Consider the following 22616-nt stretch of genomic DNA (forward strand, 5'->3'; position numbering starts at 1 on the left):
AGAGCAGAGACAGATCCTGCTGCTTTCACCTCATCTGGGTATTAAGGGAAAAAAACTAACATGGAGGGTGTTTCATGGGGAAGTACTTCACGCTTTCCTGGGGTTGTTTTCTATGTAGAAATTGCTTCCAGTACTGTTGGTACCTGGACTGATTAATATTTAACACTTCCATTTCTCAAGAATCCATTTAAATAGTTTCAGTTTAATGCAAATGTGTTGGCTGGTGCTGGGAAGTGTGGCTGTGCTGTGCTCCTGAGCACACCTGAGGGGTGTACGTGCTCCCTGAGAAATGCATGCCTGGGAGGCTTCTTCCTTCTGCAACAGATGAAATCTTGAAGAGAACTAAGTCTTCTCCAGAATGGTTGTCTGCTTAGACTTGGCAGCATCTCTTTTCTTTCTGAGTGTTAGCAGCTTGCCCATTAAGCCAGTGTCTTGAGATGAAATCTTTTAATAAAAGTTGGACCTCTTTAAAATGATGGCAGTAGCACTTTTTGCTAATTGTATTAGTGTGTTGTGATAAACTGTGTCTTGGTCAAATTTTCTTGGAAGATTTCCCCAAAAACGGACCATATCCATCGTAAATCTTTGCAGCAGTAAATTTAGCTGTGGACATGCTAATGGAGTGCTTGTAAACTTGGTGTTATTAAACTTTCTTAATAGGGAGAGACAGACTTGAGGGCTTTGTGGGTGTAGAAGAATAGCTGTTGGAGCAGTGGAATTTGGCATTGCAAAATCTTTAAAATATCAGGATGCTGGGGCTTTCCAGACAAGTTGAGCCTATTATCCTGCGCTCCCTTTGGAATCAAACAACTGAGATGCAGATATGAAGGACTTGGCTCTCAAAGTTGCTGCAGTTTCCTGTGATTTCACCTAAGGGAGTTCAGCCTTGACGTTTCTAAAAAACACGTGAAACTCCGTCTCTCTTCCTGGCAGCCACACGGGAAAGTCTTGGAGACAGGGATAGGTCCCTGGCTGACAGGCAGTCCAGGCTCTTAATTAGAAGGTCATTGCTCTTGCTGTGTGAGAAGAGATGGGGTACCTCTGGTATTTTGCTCTGGTAGGCAAAATAATACATATACTAATGAAGGGAGCCAGACGAAGAACAAAATCCAACTTGTTGGGCTTGAGTAAGACAAGATCACTTTACAAGTGGTGTAACTACAGTTGAATGACAGCAGTAGACAGGCGCCTGACTGGGTCCATGGTACTGAGTCAGAATTTCTCCTGTCCCTCGTGTGCACAAACAAAAATGAAAGGACTGACCTTAGTGTGGGATTCTGTCAGCTCTAAGTTTGACCCCTTAACTTGTCTGAGCACATTGGTTGCCTTGAAACACTGCCCATGAGTGAGGTTTTCATGTTAATCATCACAGCCTGCATATTCCTTGGTTTTAACCATATTAGGTGGTCCTGTCACGTTGTACAAGCAGGTAGAGATCTGTGGTGATACAAATGCAAAACTGAAAAATCCACTACTTTTCACAGCTGCTCAACAGCTACAACAACCAGCAGAGTTTTTTTTCCAAGTCCTTTCTCTCACCACTTCCCAAGGTTCTTAAAGATTGTTTCCCGATGTGCATCACCGTACAAGATTTTTTTCTTAATGTGGATTTTCTTGTAATTAAGAGAAATTCCATCCTGGAAAAAATATTTGGTTATGTATCAACCCCCATCAAACTAGAGTCTAATGTGCCTTGCCAGGATTTCTGAGACCTCTTTGGTTCTACACACTGCGAAGTCTGCAGGGGATGACTGTCTTCCACTCTTAAAGGCTTCACAGATCCCATCTATGAATGAAGTACAGAGTAAATTCAGAGCACTGATTCACTTTCTCACCAAATCACCATATTAAGCAAATCTTCCTTCCACCTCCCATCCCTTACAGTTTTATACAGCTTGTACTGCAGGCTCGTGAAACGACACCTTCAAAGTCTGATAACTCAGTCAAATTAAAATGCATTTGTTAGGGAATACAGAAAAGCTTTTCTGAATGAGGTTTTAGTTTTTTGCCAGATTTCAATTTTCTGCTCCAAGCACTTTGTCTTGAGAGCTTGGGGCAGGGGAGAGAAAAAATTCTTGTTTTCTTTCATTTCACTGTTTCATGCTAAACTGACTGTAGCATTCTCCCCAATGGATACTTCCTTTGGGTAGGAAATGGGCCTATGTGTATTCATTCTGGAAAGAAGAGGTACAAGCAGCTGTTAAAGAACAGTGTGAATTTAAATACTTCAGTGATCATCTCTTAATGTAGTAAATTCTCCTTGGGTTTTGCCAAAGTTTTGCTGTTTTATAGTCATGAATGGTAATTTAAGGACAAGCTTTACTCTTACTGCTAGCACCTTGCTATTAATAAAGCTGTGTGGGAGGATGCTGTTCCCATTTCATCCATCCACAGAGTTGAATTAAGTTAAAATTGCAGAGTGAAAATTTGACCTTGAGTACCCACCTCACTTCTGGTGAGATCTGACTGAGCACATGTCTTGTCCAGTGGTATCCTCTGCTGGCTTGTTTTTTTTGAAGAATTGAAGTTAGCTTTTGTCTTACAGCACAGTTAATTGACAATTTTTGAAGCTCATTAGCGGGGAGGGTGTTGTCAGGTAGGAAAATGTCAAAAAAACTATTTGTGAATGTGGAATTGTGTTGAGATACTTGTGGTCAGGGTGTGAGATTATTGCATCTTGGAGCAGTTCAACACATGTTTTGTAAAACTGATGGTTTACTAAACATTGGATGAAAGCTCCATAGTTACTGTTGGACAGGTTGTACATTTTCAGTTTTGAGTTGGTCCAAGTTAGGATCTTGCTCATTTTCAGTCTTCAGGGGATTTTAAGTCCATTTCCTTAGGTTCTGGGGTTCATTCCAGCTCTTCTGAAAAGGAAGCTTTGAAAACGGTGCACAGGGTAGTGGAAAATGATGGTATTTGAAGAGTGAGAGAGCACATTAATGGCTGGGATGGGAGCACTTGCAGAATATTTTTCTTAACAAAATGATCAGCTTGGCTGTGCTCTGAGCTGATACCTGTTGAGGTAAGTGGGGCAGCTGAAACTGCAGTTGGGAATTTCAGGCTGTCTCCAGCTTCGGGCAGGCAACACATTATTAGGTTATCTTGATGGCTTGAAAACTCATCAATTAAAGACAACACTTCTTGTCATGGAGGAAACACCTTTTCTGCAAAATCCACAGAGATGGATTTCATGATGTCAGTTTTCAGAACAAAACCAGAAAGCTCCTGTCACTTACTTTGCTGAGACGCAGAGCTAGTGAGGACTCCCAGGGTCGTGGAGTTCAGTTCCCTGCTCTAGCTGATGCCAAATTGTATAATCCCTATACTGAATTAATGAATGCTTGTGCTGGAAGTGGCACATGGGGGAATTACCGACACACGTTCTATTAAACACACAAGCCTGCCTGTGACCCTGTCATCGCTGGATGAAACAGCTGTTTAATGGATTCCCCACCACAGTGGGAAGTAACAATGCCTTGTCTTTCAGAGCACGTGGCTGAGGCTTGGTGGCTTTATTACTCTCCTTGCTTTATGTTCAGGCTGTTTCTGCAAGGACACTTCCTTGTGAAGGCACAGGTAAGCGGAACCTTGGCATTTGTGCTGTCTCTAAACCTTAAAGGTGTTGATACAAATGTCTTCAGTTTGTGATTCCTCAAGATCTGCTGATGGAAATGGAGTCCTTTGGAAACTTGGTGTGTTATATGTCTTTACTTCCTAGGCCTCTTCTTTGTGAACTTTTCTGTCTCTCACCATGTGAGGTAGTCATAAAACTGTAGAGTCATGGAATCATGACTGGATAAGATCATCAAGTCCAGTCATTAACCCAGCACTACTGTGTTCGTCACTAAACCCTGTCCCCAAGTGCCACATCCAGTGTTTTTTAACACTTAAGGCATGGTGATTCCTTCACTTTCCTGGGCAACCTCTTCCAATGCCTGATGGCCCTTTCAGTGAAGAAGGTTTTCCTAATATCTAATGTAAACTTCCCCTTGTGCCACTTGAGGCCATTTCCTGTCACTTGTTACCTGGGAGAGGGGACTGACTCCCACCTTGCAACAGCCTCCTTCCAGGGAGTTAAAAAATGAGGTCCTCCCTAGGAGCACCAAGCAAGTTGAAAGGTGAAGCCGTAAGTTCCATCCTTTCACTGAAGTAAAAATAGTCATTGAGGATGCTAATTGCTGTCTAATAAATAGCTTGGTATTAACAGCTAATAAATACCTTGATATTGACTTCCAGCAAACTGTACTTTGCTGAAAAAAAGCATCTTGAGCATGAGCAGTTATAGTGTTGAAGCATCTTGAGCATGAACAGTTATAGTGTTGAACAGCTCACCAATGCAAATCTTATTTGAACAGCTGAGAGACCTGATGGACTGGCAACCTCAGCTCAGTTATTTGTCCAGATCCTAAGGCTCAGGATGGTTCTCATTACTCTTGGTTAAAGAAAGTAATTTTTAACCAGTGGGCTAATTTTGTGTACTGAACAGACTAATAGATGCAGAAAATATTTACGAGATCAAGATATTTGCTGAAAAGAAAGGATAATAGCCTTTGAGAGAGGATATATCTGATACTTAAAAGCTTATTTACCTAAAATAACCATGGTACTATCAAACATCTGCACTGTAAGCAGACAGATTGTTCTGTTAAGTGGAACCCTGGCCAAATAAAATATCCTCTACAGCTGACAATTACATTTGAGACAGAGTTCAGAGATAAAGATTGGGAGGGAAGAATGGAGAACACTGGCTTGGCTACTGTACCAGTGCTGTGTTTTGAGCCCTGGTAATACCTGATGACAGCCAGCATGATATTTACATTGCTGCATATACTATATAGGCAACTGACAGTGATTAAAAGGGAAGGATGAACCTTCTCCACTGCAATTGCTGTGTTTGGAAATGAGATGTTTGAGCCTGCTTTCCATCGTGTAGAATTAACACTGCATAGCTGCAGTGCCCTTTAAATTAGCCAGAGATGTTGGCACGAAATCAAATAAATATAATTGGTTTCAAACTGAAAATCTAATTTAGGCATGCTAATAGCATCTTAAGTAAATGTGGCAGGTCACGCAGGACTTGTGTAACTGGCCCTTGGAGCTTACTGTAGTTACTACCATGGGGAAAATGGTCTCAGAGGTGTTCCCCAAATCACCTGGGTACCTTGGACAGCTGGAGTGTGTTTTCTTAAAAGCATGATGGGGATGTCTGCTAGTCTGGGCTGATTTGGGATATTGTGAGGGCTGTGGGAGGTCAGGCATACAGCCAAGAGAAGCCTCTGCCACCTACTCTTCCATGCTTGGGTGTTTGCAGTAGAAATGTTGGAGGAATATCAGATGGGCTGATACTCCTCCCTGGTAATCCTTCTCTCTGCTGATACCGTCTGTGGCCTGTGGCTTTTCCCCTGGTCTTTATTTTTTCTCTTGCATCTCTTGCTCTGATGTGGAGTCTGATGCTGGGGGGCTGCAGCTGTGTCATAGAGAGGCAGTGGAAAGCTTGCCTTGGCTACCTGTGCTGTGGGCTGGTGACTGCAGATGAAATCAAACAGCAAAGTAACCCCGTGACAACTTTGTCACATACCTTGCTGACATGCTTTGCATGGCCAGCCCTACTCCTCGCCCTCTGTTCCAGTTCTGGCCTGTTTTATAATGACAGGCTGACCATTTTCTCTCCAAGCCTGTCACTTCCCTGCTTAGTCTGGGAAGATTCTCAACCCAAATGTTTGCTGAAGGTGGAAAACAGATGACATTTTTCTGTGTTTAGGGCCTAAGAGATACTGAAAGATTTTTGAGAGAACAATGCAATGTGGGGTGGGGTGAAAATTTCCATAAGACTCCCCTTCCTTTCTCTATAAACCTTGGCATTGAGTCGTTTAGATTACAGTAGCTAACCTCACTCCTGCTTAGAAATCAATGTCATTTATTTATCGTGTAGAGTTCAGTGGGGCCATGGGAAGATGTACCCAGCTGTGGGTATTGCCCATCAGTTGCTGATGGCTCTGAAAATTGTACTGGACTTCTTACAAGTGATTGGATATGGGTTTATATTCCTTCCTCTGAGTCTGAGACGTGAATTAAAGACTTGGGTGATACGTCTGCAGCATTGAGTGTTTCTGTATTGTTGGACCACTGGAGGGGGGAAACATGTTCAAACAAGTGCTGGAAGCACTGTGTGATCTTTGCTGGCTTATCATCCTTCTCCACTGCACATGGAGCACTGGGAATCCTGAGAAATACATTGTCTTACATGGGCAGAAACCTCTGAGCTCTGGACACGATGTGTGGTTTTCCAGTGGTATTGTCAACTGTGAGAGCTCTCGTCAGGATGGTGAATAACTCACTGTCAGCAAGTTTATGTGCTGTTCAAATGTTTTGGCTCTGTTTCTAATTGGACAGCAGACTTTCAAAATATGCTTCTCCTTATTTTCTGAAATTCTTTGAACATGCATGATTAATACTGGAATATCACTTGCTGTTAGACACTGCAGGTGCTGACATAAATTGAGCAAAGATTTTTGGGCTTTGGGGAGCACATGCATTGGTGGCTTTATAACAGAAATCCCTTGTGTTGTAAGGACTGTTTGGAATCTTTGGCCTTGCAGCTTGCTCAGAATCTCTAACTACTTGAGCTCTGGCTATATTGCAATAAATGATCAGAGAACATTGCAAAGTGATACCCCTGCATTTTAAATGAAACAAACAGGAATTCACGAGTGAAAAAAATCTGCTTTTTCCCATTCCTCATTTCAATTCTTTGGTAAAAAGTCTCGACTGTAGTCATCAGATGTGCTGGTGTGAAATAGAAATCACTTAAATATAAGTCTTATTTCTCTGCCTGGACTTGTTACCTCCCCATCCTTGCCCTTTCTCAGGGTGTTGTCCAGCACATGCCCTGTGTCTTAGTGTACCTGCAGCCACCTTTGGCTTGAACCCAGCTGAATGTTCCCAGAACTGAGCTATGCTCAAGGTGAGCCTGAATGAGGAATGAACCTGCTGCATGCAGTGATGTGAGTTGGGCTGGACTGAAGGGTGGGGCGACGTTTTGACATTGACCACGCGGAAGTGCAAAGTTCTAAAATTATTTATTTAAACTAGGGTTGAGCTGCTCTTCCTAAAGCCTTTTCCTCAAAAATATGAGGATAGCCACTGTCTTGTAAATGTGAGAGTTCAGCTGTTGCTGCCTACAGGACTGTTGCATACACAGTGCAGGTGTCTTCATATGCAGTGTGTACTTACACTGTGATATGTAGTCAGTGGGGATTGCTGGTTTTTCTCCAACCCATCTCCCCATACAGGGTTTTAAGTTTTCTCCCTTACAACTTTTCAGTTAAATCTGCTTTTACTTTCTGCCTTTGCTTATGTTTCTCTGATTTATTTCTTCCCTGCACTGTATTTGCAAGTGTTTCTTTCCCTCTTCTCTGCACAGTACCTTTCCATCTCTGCCGTAGATCAAATGCTGCGTGACTGCAGTTGAGAGAAGGTGCACCAAGTTAAACCTGGCCTCTTACTACCTCAGCCAGGGTTTTATGTAGGTGCTTGTGCTGTCCATGTGTCTTCCTTCAGCTTGTAAAGAAATAAATGTAAAGCTCTGGTTCTTCTCTCAATAGGAAATACTATTCATAGTAAATTTGTATTGGGAATGAGTGGTGGAAAGGTGTCTGGGAGTGAGTGTGGCTGTGTTGGCACAGCTCTGGGAGCTTCCTGGGGGTAGTAGGTCTGCACTCCCATGTTGCTGTGGGAGGGGAGCTGTGCTCACTCTGTGATTTTGTAGTTTTTATGTGTCTTGGCCATGGATTGCTCTGCTGCTGCTTCAGTTTCCCACAGATTTCCCAACCAGGCACAGAGCAAACCCAATTGAATTTTCCCTTACTGGTTTTGCTGCTGCTCCCAGTGTCTCTAACAGCTGTCTGGGGTCACTCTGAGCAGAGCTAGAAGCACCAAAGTGATCTTCCTGCTGACTGGGGCTGTAACTCCACTTCTGGAATTGCTAGCACTCTTCCTGCATTGTCCCACACTGAGTAGATGCTACTTTGCTGTGAAAGCTTTTTCCTCTCCACAGGTAAGCAGATTTTTTGCCCCCTCTGTGGCAGTACTGGGGATACTCTGAGTCCTATTATGAACGTCCTTTGGTTTTATTAATAGTATTTGTAGCTATAATTGTAGATTGCATCCTCCATTTTGTAGTAAGAATGTGATATGTAGTGAGGAGACGGCTTGAAAAACATATTCAAGGACCATTAACATTGCATTACTTCACTCTTCCTGAATCGTGGGGCTTGTGCCAGCAAGACTTTGACATCCAGTGGACTCTTGTTACCAAGTCCTGCTTGGGGAAAGGAGTATTCCCACCCCATGCTGAGTTGGCTGGAAATTCGAGAGTAGGCTTTTTTTTTTTTTTTGCTAGCTTGTTTTTAGAAGAGGCTTATTCTTTGCAAGAGGATTCTTCTCACCACAGGCCTCAAATGAGGTACAGAAAATCGAGGCATCACTTTGTCTTCATAGTAAATGGACCAAACAAAGATCAGTCTGAATTTACAATCTGGTATTTAATTTTTGGTTTAATCAGATCTGTATTTGCCCTATACTCTGTAAGAACGCATAAGAAGTTCTATTCCCAGTCTTGTAGCTTCTTGTTTTATTGCTGTATTGTCCTTGGAATGAGTAATCAGAGCAGGGCTCCCACAGCTCTTTGGCATGAGGCTGTCAAAGAGTTGAGGCATCCAGAGATGGAGCGAGCCTGCAGAGACATGAATACTGAGCCTGGGATGTAAAGCATTAAAGATCTCTTGGACTTTGGGGTACCCGGAACCTGAAAGTCATTGCTTGGTCCGGAGCAGCCTTGCAGGGAAGTGTTTTGTGTGCATTGTTCATAAGAGGAAAACCCGGGGGCACAATTATAAACAGAGCCTGCGTCACAAGCGGCTTTCTGGCACCGCACTCCAGATAGTGGAGGATGGATTCCAGATCTTGCTTAAAAATAGAGAGGTCGTGTGTGTGCTGGAGAAGGGTGGACGCACAGGGCAGGGTTGTGCAGAGGTGTTCGGCTGAGCGTGGCTCAGTGCTGAAGGAGATTTGGGAACGTGACTTATGGGGGCAGGTGTAGAAAGTTGGATTTCTCCAGCCTTAGAAGAATTGTTGTTGCCCTCTGCTATTCAGTGGGAAGTTCTAGAGGTAATGAAGCTGGATTCTACACAGGTGCATAGCGAAATGCCAAGGTTGTGAGCAAAACTGGAAATCTGATTAGTTAGCAAGGGGAGAAAAAAGCTGTACCATGTGGGTGGTCAAACAGAAACAGCCAAAAAGGTTGTAGAAATGTCTCTTGTTAAAGAAAATTCAAGCTAGGCTGAATTCGATGCTGAGGAACCTGATCTAAGTTGGGATTTGATCCTGCTTTCAGGATCAAAGAGATGGACTAGAGGTTCCTTCAGACCTAAATGGTTTGTAACATTCATTTGACCTGGGAAAGCATATTTCCTCTACAGAGTGGATTTGATACTGCAGTAGGATAAGAACTGATACTTCAAGACTATTATGGAATATGTCCCCTGTTGATTGTAAGAGCTTTCTGAGCAACTGACTTACAGTGAAAGGAAATCTTCACATCTCCCAGAGTGCCTAAAGTAAATTTAAAGCTTGGGCAACACTGTTTTGTGAGTCCTTCCATGTAACTACTTCAAATCGCTATTGCATGTGGTAGGAGAATCTATCCTGGAGCCAGGATTTGATGCTTGTCTTGTGACTGTTTGGCATGACTGTTCCCATTGCTTAAACAGATATCTCTGCCAAGAGGATCTCCAGCTTCAATTGCATTTGCCTGGGAAGAGGCATTGGTGCAATTCATCCCAGTCTTACTGGGAGAGCTGCAATGTCCTTATGTGGCTGCAGAGATTTGGTTAAATTGGAAGCACAATGTATAGGAACATGCTGTGTCCTCTGGTCAGCCCCCTGTCTTTCCATTCCTCCAGTTAGCCCTGAAATAATTGGTTTTCATTAACTTCAACAGAGATCTCAGAGGGTTTGTCTTTATTTTCAAAAATGGAAGCTTCCTGTAAGCTGTGCAGCTGTAGAAGAGATGATGTCCAGCGTGCCTTGAAGACTGATGCTGGGCTTTCATGGGGAATTTGTCTCAACTTCAGGAGAAGTTCAGGCTGGAGCTTTGGATACTGAATGTACAGGGAGCATGGATCCAGGGTCCAGAGGAGATAGCCTGGAAATCAGGCTTTAGTAACTGAGTGCTTGGGGACTTTTTTATTTGGGTTATTTTAATCCTTTCAGAGGTTGGTTTTATTTCAGAAAGAGCCATTTAATCGTAGAAACATGAAAGAAGCAAGGGTTAGAAAGGGTATGTTTTCCTCTTAAGGCGGTGTTTTCTAAAGTAGGTCATGACCCTCTTATGCAGGAATTTTGCAGCTGCTATCCTAAGGGTTGGAACTATATCTGAGAGCCTGCAGAGGCGAAAGCAGGGGGTATTAAGCAGATCCTAATACCCATTTGGGGTCTCTTTCCTCCCCACCACCCTTCAACAAAATGATCTCCTGCTTTTCAGGAATAAAGCATCAAGCATTTGGCTGAGCCTGGTTTTCATTGTTTTGCTAAGCCGTTATGTTGGAAGAGATTAACCAGGGAGCAAATTTTCTCCGAAAGCTGATCTTGAGAGAGGCCGAGGGAAGAGCCTCAGCACTGACCTTGATCAGAGTGTCTTGAGGTGGGGAGTGAGTGGGAACCCAGCACAGGAACATTAACCCCGTTCTGCCCATGATGTTGGGATTGCAACTGGCTCTGATTGCAGCAGGTCTGTGGCTGCTTGGAGAGTTGGTTGTCCAAGTTGTGCTACCCTGGCACAAACTGCCCTTGGGGTTTTTCCTCACTGAAGGTTTTTCACAGCAGCCCAGGCAATCTCTTCCAGCTGTTCCCCATATATTTGTTACATTCTCTTAAACTTTATAAAACTTCTTTGACAGACTTTTTCTCTCTGTTGGTGTCATCATCTTTCCCTATGCTTGTTTTCACTTGCAATGTGTTCGGCATCCTTGCTGCAGCTTCTCTCCTTTCTTTCTCTTGCCACCCTGGCATTTAATAAACAAGCTGTGTGGCTGCAAAGGCTGAAGTGCCCGTGTTGCCATGTTTTCTGAACTCTCCAAAGAAGCATGGAAACCCGGCTTTGTTTGGTCCCAGAAGCACGGCACGCTGCTGCTGCCACCAAAGAGCAGCTTGCTTGTGGCACATCGTGCTGCAGCTTGGCTTAATCCTTGCTTGATACGCTTTTGAGATTTCATTGTTTCTCTATAATTAGTGCTACAGAGGAGCTGAAAGAAATGACGAATTAGCGGGAGAGGGGGGAGTGGGGAGAGCAGGTGGTGATCGAACTAAAGAGAGCTGCCAGAAAAGTAGGAGCAGCAGGGAATTAAATGGGAGGAGTCTCGAGTTCAGATGATTCCCTGCCATGTGCCCAGAAGGATTTAGTTTGGGATTTCATTACTGTTCAAATAATGCCATACACTCATAACAGATCGGGTCTCTGTAGGCTGGGGCATTGTCCAGCACTTAGTGAAAAGCAGTTTTTGCCCTGAAGTCCTAGTGAGCATTGATCCTGGAGAATCAAGGACTGGAAAGGAGCCTGTAGCATGAGTGGTCCTGCTTTTAATTAGGCTGTATCTATTGTTTTTGGTAGTAACATCCTGAAAGCATAAAACACAAAGCTATTCTTTGTGTGGTGACTTCTATAAAGCCCTGAACTTCATCTTGTGAAGGATTTGGTTCACAGTAGTGATGTTGCATCTGGATTTTAAGTAGCACCCTTGCCAGTTGTGCTTACACAAACTGGGTTTAACTGGCACACAAGTCCTGGGATGTCATGCTGCTGACACTGAGTGTCTGAGCTATCCACAAAGAGTCTTTGAACACAGATACCTGTGCTGATGAGGACAGGTAGCTTTAGAGATGAAAATACACACTGAAAAACTAACGGGGGAGTGAAAAGAGTGTGACAAGACAGTCCTCTGAGGTGCACAGTAATATATTATTCCAGCATCTGGCTTGTGTTTTCAGCCTCTATTACTATGCACCAAGACATCCAAAGAGAGAAATCATAATACTGGTGCTTTGAATGTGTCAGCAGCAACATTTCTTCTGGGATCTAACTCTTTCCAAAGAAATGGTATACTGTTTGTTTTTTGTTCTGACTTCCAAAAGGCTATTGCTGTAAGGGGACGAGCAGTGCTACGAAGTGCAAACTCACTTCTGCCTTTTGTTACCACTTCTGTGTGCTCCCCTCTCTTTGTCTTAAGCCTTTATGTGTTTTTATCTTTTTCCCCCAACCAAAGAAGCAGGTACTGGAGGAGGAGGTCAGGAATCCTGCCACCCAGGGTTCCCAGTGGAAATACATCTGTGCTGGGACTGCTGCTTTCATGCTGGATTCTGCACCTGCTGGGCAAAGTGACTACAGGGACTGGATGTGGAGGCTTGCTTTGGGATGTTTGTCCCGTGCTTAATATTGTGTATTTCAGCCTTGCCTCTGGCAGTCTAACCAAACTCTGCTGTCAAAACCTCTCCCCCTTCCTCTGTCTGAACACTTTCTGTTAAATGTCTGCCTAGACCCCTCCATCATCTCTGTCATTTGCTCAAGGACCTGCTTATAGCACTCAAACTTTGTTTTAAAAGCCCCTTGTTAATCTTCTTGCTGTTATTGCTGTCCTTTTCCTCATAGCTTTGTTTTGCCCTGTGCTATGAATAGTCTCTGAAAAACAATATGTGTGCAAGTAATAAATGGCCTAAGTCTTGAACTTCTTAAAAATCCATTTGCTTTGTGAAATAATAATGCTTTAGCAACCTTAGCATTTTGTGTTCTGCACACTTTTGACTTCTGCCATTAAAATATAAACTCCTGAGTACAGGGAATCCTGGCAAGCTGACGCTGATGTCCAGGGTGCACTGGCCATGCCATATAAAGTGAAGTCAAAGTCCTGTAGCTCTGCTGTAGCAGGTACTTATTGAAGATTAGAGGAGCAGAGTCCCACAGTTCAGGGCTTTTCAATTTATTTCAGTGTGACTCGGAATAGAGCAGTTTTCCTGTATCTTTCAGGGCTGCGTTTCAAGCTTTTTCCCCCACCTGGAATTTTATTTGAGTTGAGGCAACTTGGTATGAGAACACTCTTGGTGGTTGCAGAGAGCTTTGGTAGCTTTTGTTTGAAGATGAGATTGAAAGTTTTTGCCCCCCAGTTTATGTGAATGTACTAGAAAAAAATCATGAAGCATGCCAAAATGAAGTGCAGATTCTGGAAGTAGTTTTTATAGTGTTAAAAATAGGAGAATCTGCTAAAACAGGTGTATTACTCAAAATGCAGAATAGTTGTTCTCATTTCTCTCAGCCCAAATGGGCTCAAGAGTTATGCCTGGGATAATAAACAAAATAGCTGTGGGTTTATGTTTATTAGCATTTTTTAGGTGGAAGCTTTTGAGCTATTTTCAACTTTTCCTACCCCCTTTTTGATCAATTTGTATTTACTCCTTTCCAGTGAAGTGTGTAAATGTGGGGAACCAAGATGAAGGTACAAAGTAAAGCAACAAGGTGTCCTATTGATGAAAGGTGAATGTTGCAACAGCTTCTGGAGGCCAACAAAAATGGACTTAACATCAAATAGATTTTAAGTCTCTCAGTTGCAAATTCCTTTTGACGTCAAACGATATGATGTTGCTGTGCACATTAAATCCAGAACTCCCTACTTGTAGTAGTTTGAGCAACTGTACATTAAAATGTGATATTTTTTTCCCCGTTGGAATTTAAATGTTCTGTGGCTGTGGTTTTCAACCCAGCAACTGAGGCAGTGTGAGAGCTGGAGCTGAACCTGCTTGAATGAAACCTACCTCGTGTCTTTGCATAAAATGAGGGGAGATGAGAACAGCAATTAGTGCATAAAAATATTTGAAAAATCGCATTAGTGTCTGTAGCAAAGAGTGGCTTATTATGATACTTTGGGTGAACACATCAGGTTAAAGGTATGTGTGACCTCAGTGGCATATCTTTTAAAAGTACATGAGTAGAATCACTCTTTTGTAAGTAAGCTGGAGTCTGGAGGGGTTTTCTGGTCTGCAGAGCTATAATGATCCCTGGAAGGGATCATAAAGATCCACTTGTTTTCCTTCGGTTTGCCCAGCACTTGGATGTGGCGGCTGAGCCAACCCATGGAGCTGCACAGACCTGAGTGGGGAGTGCCTGGAGGGCTTTCACTAGATTTTTACCTGGCTCTGCTGTCCTTACTATGTGGCACTCAGAATTTTGTTGTCTGGCCTCCCTCCCTTCCTGCTGAAGTCTGTAAGGTGTTGGTAACTCTCTCTTTTCCCCCCCCAGGGAGTGGAGCGACTGCAGTGGTCCAGGCAGCCTTCTGCGCTCCGAAGAAGGAGAAGGTGGCGATTAAACGGATCAATCTCGAGAAGTGTCAGACAAGCATGGATGAACTCCTGGTATGCAATCAGAATTGTCTGGGGAGCTGTATTTCAGCTGCCTCTGAAATATCTCTTTGCCAAGTGCCTTAAAACCTTTCCTGAGGTGGGGTTGAAGGTGAAGGGAGCTTGACTGACTTCATTAGAGGCAGCTCAGTTGTACAGTTTGTGGGACATGGTACTTAAAATGTTAAAAAGATCAACTGTTGCAAAACTTCAGACTGTTTGTTTAGAGCTCAGCACTTTGTATAATCCCTTTGTTTTGAACTGAGTTAATGTGCAAGTGTGAAGCTCAGCTGTACCCACAAGAGCTCTGAAGTCTGAAGGGGATCCAGAGCTGCATGCTTTCAGAGCATTCAAAATTTAAGGGAATGGCCTTACTTTCTTTTCCTTTCCTGTAGTTCTTCACATTTTTTCCCCTTCACCTGTAAAGAGACAAACTGAATGAATTAGCTGTTGTTCCTAATCTCTTTCTGGTACTGATGCCAGCTGAAGGGATCACTGACATATTGCAGGCTGCCATATGGAAACCCGCTTAATTCTGAGTTCAGAACAGGAGACAGAGTCCTTTGGAGCTGTAGCTCTGTAATTTTCTGCTGCTCTGTGCCTCTGCTCAAGGTTATCTCAATGAAAAACAGATTTTTGCAGTAGCCGTGGTAACTGAAATTTCCCTTTTCTCATCTGGCTCCTGTGTTGATGGGCTTGGTTTTCTCCTCTCCATGTGTGTGAGCTGGTGCAGTGCATGGTTGTCACATTCACCTCACATCTGGAAGGTCCCTGAATTTAAGCCATGCAGAAGGACATTCCTGTGAGCATTGAGGTGTTTTCATTAAAATGAGAAAGCTCTCTGGGGTAAAACTTTCTTCAGTAAATATTGGCATTATGGAGATGAGGCCTTGTACCACCTTTTCTTCTAAAGCAACTCTCTAGGATTTTTATAATCTTACCTGTAGTCTGCCTGTCCACTTGCATCTCAAAAGCTTCTGTAGTGTTATCTCAGGCACTTGTTTTGCTGCTTGCAATTAGAAAGTAGAACAGAGACAGCATTTGGGAGTCCTGGGTACCTCTACATTTGTACAATCTCCAGCAAATCACCTGAACCACGGTTCCAGTTTCCATCTAGTGTCTAATGCCATTTTTGTCATCATAGGTATCTGCAAATCTGCCCTTGTAAAGAGGAAAAGCCCCATTCAGTCTGTCACATTGTAGTGCTCCTGTGGAGGGTTGCGTGTAGGACTCAAGATGGCCTGTGTTCAAATCCTCTTACAGCTCGTGCTAGTGTAGGAGTTCAAGATCTCTTCTCACAGTTGGTCTTTTTGTCCTTACACCAACCCTTGCTATCCTTTTCAAGCCTTTTATGTGGCTTGCCCATACTACCCTGCCTCAGTGGTATTGCTGACTGCATTGTCAGGATGTAGTAACTGAGATTGTGAGTCTTAGTAATTGCCAATTCTGTGTAAAAGGGGTTAGGTTCAGAAAGAGACACAGCGGAGGCTTGATGTGTAATTTTAGATAAGTACTTCCAATTGCATTTTTAAATCTCTGGCTGACCTGTTCCTCACAATGTATTTTCCTGTTACGGGTAGACCTGCAATATATTGCTGTTTCTGCTCTCCAGAGCTTCTAATTTTGTGACTGCTCTGGTGTGGGTCCTCATCTAAGCTTGGGTACGCAGCTGTAAATATCCTTGAACTTAAAAGTCATGGAGAGGTAGAGGGGCACAGAGATGGTTCTGAGCTGTAGCAGCTTCCTGGGGCAGGGGTTGCTGAGGTAGATGTGGGAAGAAGTGTTTTCCTTGGGTTTGTTCTGAATTAGTCAGTTTTTTGGATCACCCAATGTTTTTCAATGCAAGAGCCAAAAGAATGGAAGATCCTGATTTCCCAACTCTTCATTTCTTTTTATGTTGTTTTCATATTTGCTTCTACCCTACAGTAAATACTCTCAAATTTTACATTTTTCTAGTCTCCCTTCATGGCAGCTTTCCCCAGTTAGTTTAATTAACTTTTCTGAGCAACTACTTCTTATTGCAAGACTGTGCCCTCCCACCAAAAAAACCAAAAGTAACTGTAGATTGTTGCAGGTTACAGTTGTTTTAACAAGCAAATGCAAAGACAAATATAAATTTATACTGGGGTGTGTTATGCCCCCTTGTTGCTTTCTCTTCTCCCCCAGTGCAATTAAAACCACAAACTGGGGCTTTCATGAGCTCCATTATCCTTCTGTTGCTCTGAAGGCGTTTGAGCACAGCAGTCAGCTTATGGTGAGCTTTGCTTTTCTGCCAGGGGTCAGGACAGTGATCTGGGGTTACAGCACAGCCCACTCATCGGGTAGTGTGATAGCAAAGGGAAAGTCATGCTTAAATTATTTTATAATTATTTTTCTACAGTGCCTCAGACCTGTAGACTTCTCTTATTTGAAGCAAGCTTCCTTATTCCCAGAATCTGCCTAGCCAACAGGGTAAAACAGTGCCATGTTGCTTGGGAGAGGGTAGAGAGAGCAGCAGACAGTTCTGCCATCTTGATAAGAATGACTTGGTTCTTGTACATGTCTTTCAATATCTGTACTGCTTAGTGGTTGGCACTTCTACTTCTTGGCATGGAGGAGAAGAGGAAGGTTAATTTGGAGTGGGAAATGCAGAGTAAGTGGCTCTATCACCAGCTGAATGGATGAGTGGCCTTGAGCTTCCTTTAAGCCTAGCAGGTGTCCAGAGGCCAGGAAATCTGGGGCCACGTCCTTGCTTTGGAGATGTCGTGTTTACAGTGAGTAAGTGCTATGACTTGGCTCATTAAAGGTATTGATCTTGATCCTTTTATCTCAATATGCATTTGAGCTGTGTGCATGGTCAGGAATAAACTGCACACTTTGCATATCCTGTATGACATTCTAGGTTAATGCAGTGGATTTATTTATTGCTGCTACAGGGTATGGAAAATGCAGGAAGGCCCAGTTTTGTTGAATCATGGGCAAGCCAAGCAAGGGCATTCAGCTCTTCAGCTGAAGTGCTAATTGCAGTAAAGAATGTAGACAGCAGGAGTAATGCTGTGCAGAGATGTGCCTCTTTGTAGCCCAGCTACTGAATTTAGGTGATGTTAGTCAAGAATTTATTTCAGTGCTCGATTTTTATCTTTTTCCCTGTGCGTTTTTGAATGCTCCCAGATCTTTTCCTGAGCCACCTGTGGTATTCAGCTGATGGGAAAGTACAATGTAGTTTATAATGATTCTTGCTCAGGGGTTTGACTGGGAGTGGAGTGTAAGGAGAGGTGGTCAAATAGTGTTGTCCACAAATGATCATGGACTTTCTGATTTATTACTGAAATGGAATTTATTCAATTCCACTTTTTGTTTGTCTTGCAACCCATAGTAGTTAACAACCACACTGGTGGTGTGGGTTTGCAAACAGTCTGCTTGCTCATGTGTTGTATTTCACAGCTGCACACCATTCAGTGCTGTGTTTTGCACTTACTCTTTTCCATCGTGGGATGCTGGTTGCTTTGCTGCTGTTGCCAGTCCTTGAAACAGTGGTGTAACATCTGCCTTATAATAACCATGCATTCAGCTTTTTTCTTATACAAGTGCTTTCTTGTTTTAAAGAATTACTGATCTAAAAGGCCTTAAATCCCCCCTCTGTCCTACAAACTCTGCTTCATTTTCATGCAATTAAAGCTGAGTTTTCTTTCATCCAGATGGAGACTTTTTTTCTCCATGGATAGCAGATGACGTGGGTTGTCAGCTTAGCAGTTACCAGGAATGTTGAACAGCAGAGAGGGAAACATAAGCTATGGGATATTTCACACTGGGCTTTCCCAGCTAGAGAGAACTGCTGCCTGTTTATTGCCTAAGATGATTCAAGAGGAGATAGGCTCAGGAAAGAGCATGGAAGATGTGGTGTTGCTGTTCCTAGAAAGATTCCAAATTCTTCCTACTCCAGAGACTGATAATACTGGGCTTGACAGGTCTGCACACAAGAGCAGTGAAGGTGTTACTCTTTCACTGCTCTGGCCCCAGGGCAGTTAAAGAGGCTGAGGGAACAAGTTGAACTGCAGTTAAACAGAAATGTCCTTTAGAATTTCATGGAAATAACCTGGGGAACTTGCTGCCAATAACATGGAGATCAAACATTGCGTGAGATTAAATAAATCAACCTATAGTTGAGAAGGTTAAATTAGATAGGATTTAAAAAAGGGATTATGAACTCCCCTGGTTTAAAGCATAAGCCAACTGTTAACTGCCCAGGCTTAGTTAGAAGTCTCCCCTCTGGGCAGATAATTGTGTAACTGCTTTTTATAGGGTTTTTACACCTTCTTTTGAAGACTTGGACAGGATATTGAACTGCCTTTGATCTGACAGAGCACTTCCTACAAGTGGATTAACCGGACTATAAGGTTGTTGGGAACAAAGCAGCAGATTGCTGTGGTAGTAGTACAGATGTTTCATCCATGCCTGTCATTTGATGAGAATTGCCATTATAATTCCATTTCCAGGCCTGAGGACCTTTATCCTTGCTTTGGGAGAAAAAGGTCCCCAAGTGTCGGTGCCAGGCAGTCTGATGTGTAATATGTGGTTTCTGCATGGTCATTTGATCGGCTGTGTTACATGTTTCTTGCATGTTGGGATTGCATCTTGAGACTTATAGCTATGCTGGATACCTGCTTTGTTTGATTGTTTAGGAAAACAGCAAGAACAGAAATCTTTAATTACAGAACTAGTTGAAGTGTGAGGTTTTTTTGGTAAAGTTCAGTATGAACATGAGGATTAAAGGTGGGTGAAATCCTGAATGTAGAATGTCTTCCTTCACTTGGACTGGATGAACATGAGATGGTGCATGTAAAGAGCTTTGGAGAGTTTGCAGTTGTCTGTGGGGACTAATCACATTTAAAGCACTGTTGAGCTGTAAGCACTGGGTATTGATCTGAACAATTGTAAGTAACAATTGTAACTGAACAACTGGGTATTGACCTGAAATAACTGTAATGCTCAGGGATAGGTTAGTTGGTGATGTGGGCAAAGCTGGCTTGCTTGTATCTGTGAGAGGAGGCAGTCACTTGCCCATTTACTTTTTGGCTGAAACCAATAAAAAATGGCCACATAGGAATTGCTACCCCACGACAGTTTATAACACCTGCTTCCTTCAATACCTTTTCACCAATGCTGAAGACTTTGAGAGAGAGAACAATCACTGAATGAGGCTGAAGGGTAGCCATTAAAATGGGCAACTGCTGAATGACTTGCCATGGGACTGTTTTGTTCCATCACTGGAGATTAATTCATGGATTAAGTGTCTTTATCCCTTTCAGAATTGTTTCTTTTCCACTGTTGTTCTAGGGCTAAGCTAGCCCCCCTTTACTCATGGCAGTTTAGCTCCTGTAGCCACTTGAGGCAAGGAGCTGAACTGATAATCCAAGGACTGGGACTTGCATCAAAATCTCTGATTTTGAGCTTTGTACTTTTTCCCCACCTTCTTTAAAAAAGTCTCTCAAGTTGATTTTGATGGAAGAACATGTTTGGTTTTGGTTGGGGTTTTTTGGGTTTTTTTTTTTTATGTTGCCGCTTAAAAAGTCAAATGAATTATTATTCTCAATTTTACAACCTTTCAGGTGAACCATTAGAATTTCACTTGGAGCAAAATATGAATGGTTATGGCTGCCTGTAGGACTGGAGCTCTAAATCCTGCTTTAAAAGGATGAAGAGCAGCTTTAATGCCTTATCTCTCAGCTGACATCTCATGGTATAAGATCTTTGCCATCCGTAGTAGAAGCATTGGTGTTTTCAAGGGGTGATCACATCTGACCTGCTTTCATTTCTGCCCCAGCCGTGCTTTCCCTCCCCAGTCCTCTTATGGTTGTGATTGCCTTCAGAGGGTAGCCACGTTGACAGCTTTCTGGGCTCTCTGAAGTTGCAGGTAGCCACATGAAAGCACTCTGCTGCTGTGCTGCATCCCTTGAGTTTGTGTCAACATGTAGGAAGTAAAACTAAATAAAGCACAATTTTTATCCTGCTGTTTGAGAGCAAGTGCCTCTGAAGCAAACCTCAGGGGCAGATAAATACAGAGTAAAAGGTGATATGAGAAGAAAATACCATTAAGAAAGTTGAGCTGGTATCTAAAACACAGCTTTACCCACTCCTATTAATTCAAAGTTCAGTTGTATGTCAGTGGGCAAATAAACCCTCATCCAGAACAGCAGATCTTCAGAAGCATGTTGGACTTACAGGAGACTAATAGGTTGCTTATGATTCTAGATTACACTTCACAGCAGTTTTATTACTATTTTGCAAGCCTTGAAATGTTTCTTTTATTGCCTGTAGAAGTACTGAAAACATTTGTCAGAACTGTTAATGGAAGCCATGGAGGCATTTACAGCTAATCCCTGTCTATTTGTTTTGGTATTTGACAATACAGATACTTTTAATATCTCGCCCAGGGTGAGCATGTAACCATTTCCAAACCATTGCCTGTGTCTAGACATGTTTTTGTCGGGAATTCATTCTCCACAGCTGAGCAGAAAGCAGAGCAATTTATGGGAGTTGGCAGGAAGGCTGTCTCTCATCACTGAAGCCATGGAGTGTGAGGGGTGTTGGGTGGAAGAGCTGCTTATCACCTGCTGCATCTCTGGATGGCTTGGGGGTCTGTATGAAGCGACCCATGGCTGTTGGCAGACAGGGAATAAAGCATCCTGGCAGAGAGGGAATAAAACAACCTTCCCACCTTAAAACTTGTGTAGGGCAGCCCAAATGAATTATTAGAGAGGTGTGGAAATCACTGAGATTTTTATTAGCTGTGTTCCAATATAGTTTTGATGCTGGGGAAAATGTGGGGAGCACAGTTGTAACTCTTGTTTTCTGGAGAGAGCAGTCTTACTAGGTAGGAAGAGGAAACCTTTGCCTGCTATGACTTTGTGTTTGAAGAGCAGCAAACTCTCCCAAAAGCTTTAGGACTGGCATTAAAGCTGAGCTTACTACACACAGAATGGCTGTGGCTGCATTTTATCCCTTCCTACACATACTGTAAGTATGTTCTTGAGCCGAGCTGCCCAGTGATCCTTGAGTGGGATTCCTCTTTTAGCTACAACCCTTCAGCCCCTGCATTTGTACTGCTGGAGCAAACTGTGTATGTATGACAGAATTGGCTTGGTTTCAGTTAGGCCAGGAAGCACTTCAACCACAAAGCCCACTGGGATTTGCCACTATCACTTAGAACAATTGTAGGGGTTGATCTTTCAGGATGTTGGTACCTTCTTTGGGGGAGAAGAGGAACCAAGCTTTGATGTAGCCAGTGTGAGATTAGCCTAGAAAACTGCTGAAAATGAAGTGGGGATTTGTGGGAGGGAGGGAAAGTCTGCGTGGCTGCTGCTGCTGATTAGTAATAATGTAAAAACACTGAAAATTGTGGTCTGTGATGCAGTTAATTATTCAGAGCTGTGCTACACTGTGTGAGAAATGGATTAATCGGCCTGTGTTATACATCCACTGGCTGACAGAGGTGTTTTAATTGTACAGATCAGGTTTGCGATTATTTATTTCCCCTCTTTATGCTCTGGTGCACATGACAGACTTGAGCTATTTTTTTTTTTAGCTGTGCTTCCCAGCCCAGGGAGCAGATTGTGGTAGTGAATGGGAGAGGAAGTTCTTAAAAAATAATGAATTGGTAACTGAGTGTCACGGAATGCCTGAAAAATTCTGTAGTACAGGACTGCTTAAATGGCAAAGATCTGATCCATGTCTAGGCTCTGAAGTAAACTTGGTCCAGACTTTGTCTCATTGCCTCCTGTACTCCAGTAGGATACACAAATATATATTAAATACGCAATGTTTGTATATATTTCTCATATTATTCTTGATCTCCTAGGGAACTGCTTCAAAATATTTTGAGCAGTCTAGCTGAGAAAATATAAAAACAGCTCCTCTAGATAATTTCTGAGAGTGGTGGATTTTGGGCAGGTCTGGTTGATGGGATGGATTACCAGTCCTGCTTGCTGCTTTCCACCTTGGTTTCCTCTGGTGCCACTTGTGCTCATGTAGTATATCTTAATTGCCAGAGAGAGAACTACAGAGAGCCACAGAAAACTCCAAAGTAGCTGATTTATTTCCTTTTGGAAAAATGGCTTGACACAAGTGAAAGTTTGCAAGGAAGGGAGCTGGAGCTGTCAGAGTAAGCAGAATATATTGTTTTAGGCTGTATT

At 42.9% G+C, this 22616-nt stretch overlaps 1 protein-coding gene across 3 annotated transcripts in view; it reads left to right on the top strand.

The window, feature by feature from the left end:
- Positions 1 to 22616, top strand: part of OXSR1 (oxidative stress responsive kinase 1) — an 88910-nt gene that overhangs the window by 4956 nt on the left and 61338 nt on the right. For all 3 annotated transcript variants that reach the window (XR_014849654.1, XM_085050182.1, XM_085050183.1), the window contains exon 2: positions 14348 to 14460. Coding sequence is in view for 2 of the 3 variants with exons in the window: in XM_085050182.1 (XP_084906308.1) it covers positions 14348 to 14460 (113 nt within the window). In the remaining variant the exon portion in view is untranslated. The remainder of the gene's footprint in view (positions 1 to 14347; positions 14461 to 22616) is intronic.

The sequence above is a fragment of the Lichenostomus cassidix genome, chromosome 2, assembly GCF_008360975.1.
Source record: "Lichenostomus cassidix isolate B80296 chromosome 2, HeHo_3.0, whole genome shotgun sequence".
Taxonomy (NCBI): Eukaryota; Metazoa; Chordata; class Aves; order Passeriformes; family Meliphagidae; genus Lichenostomus; species Lichenostomus cassidix.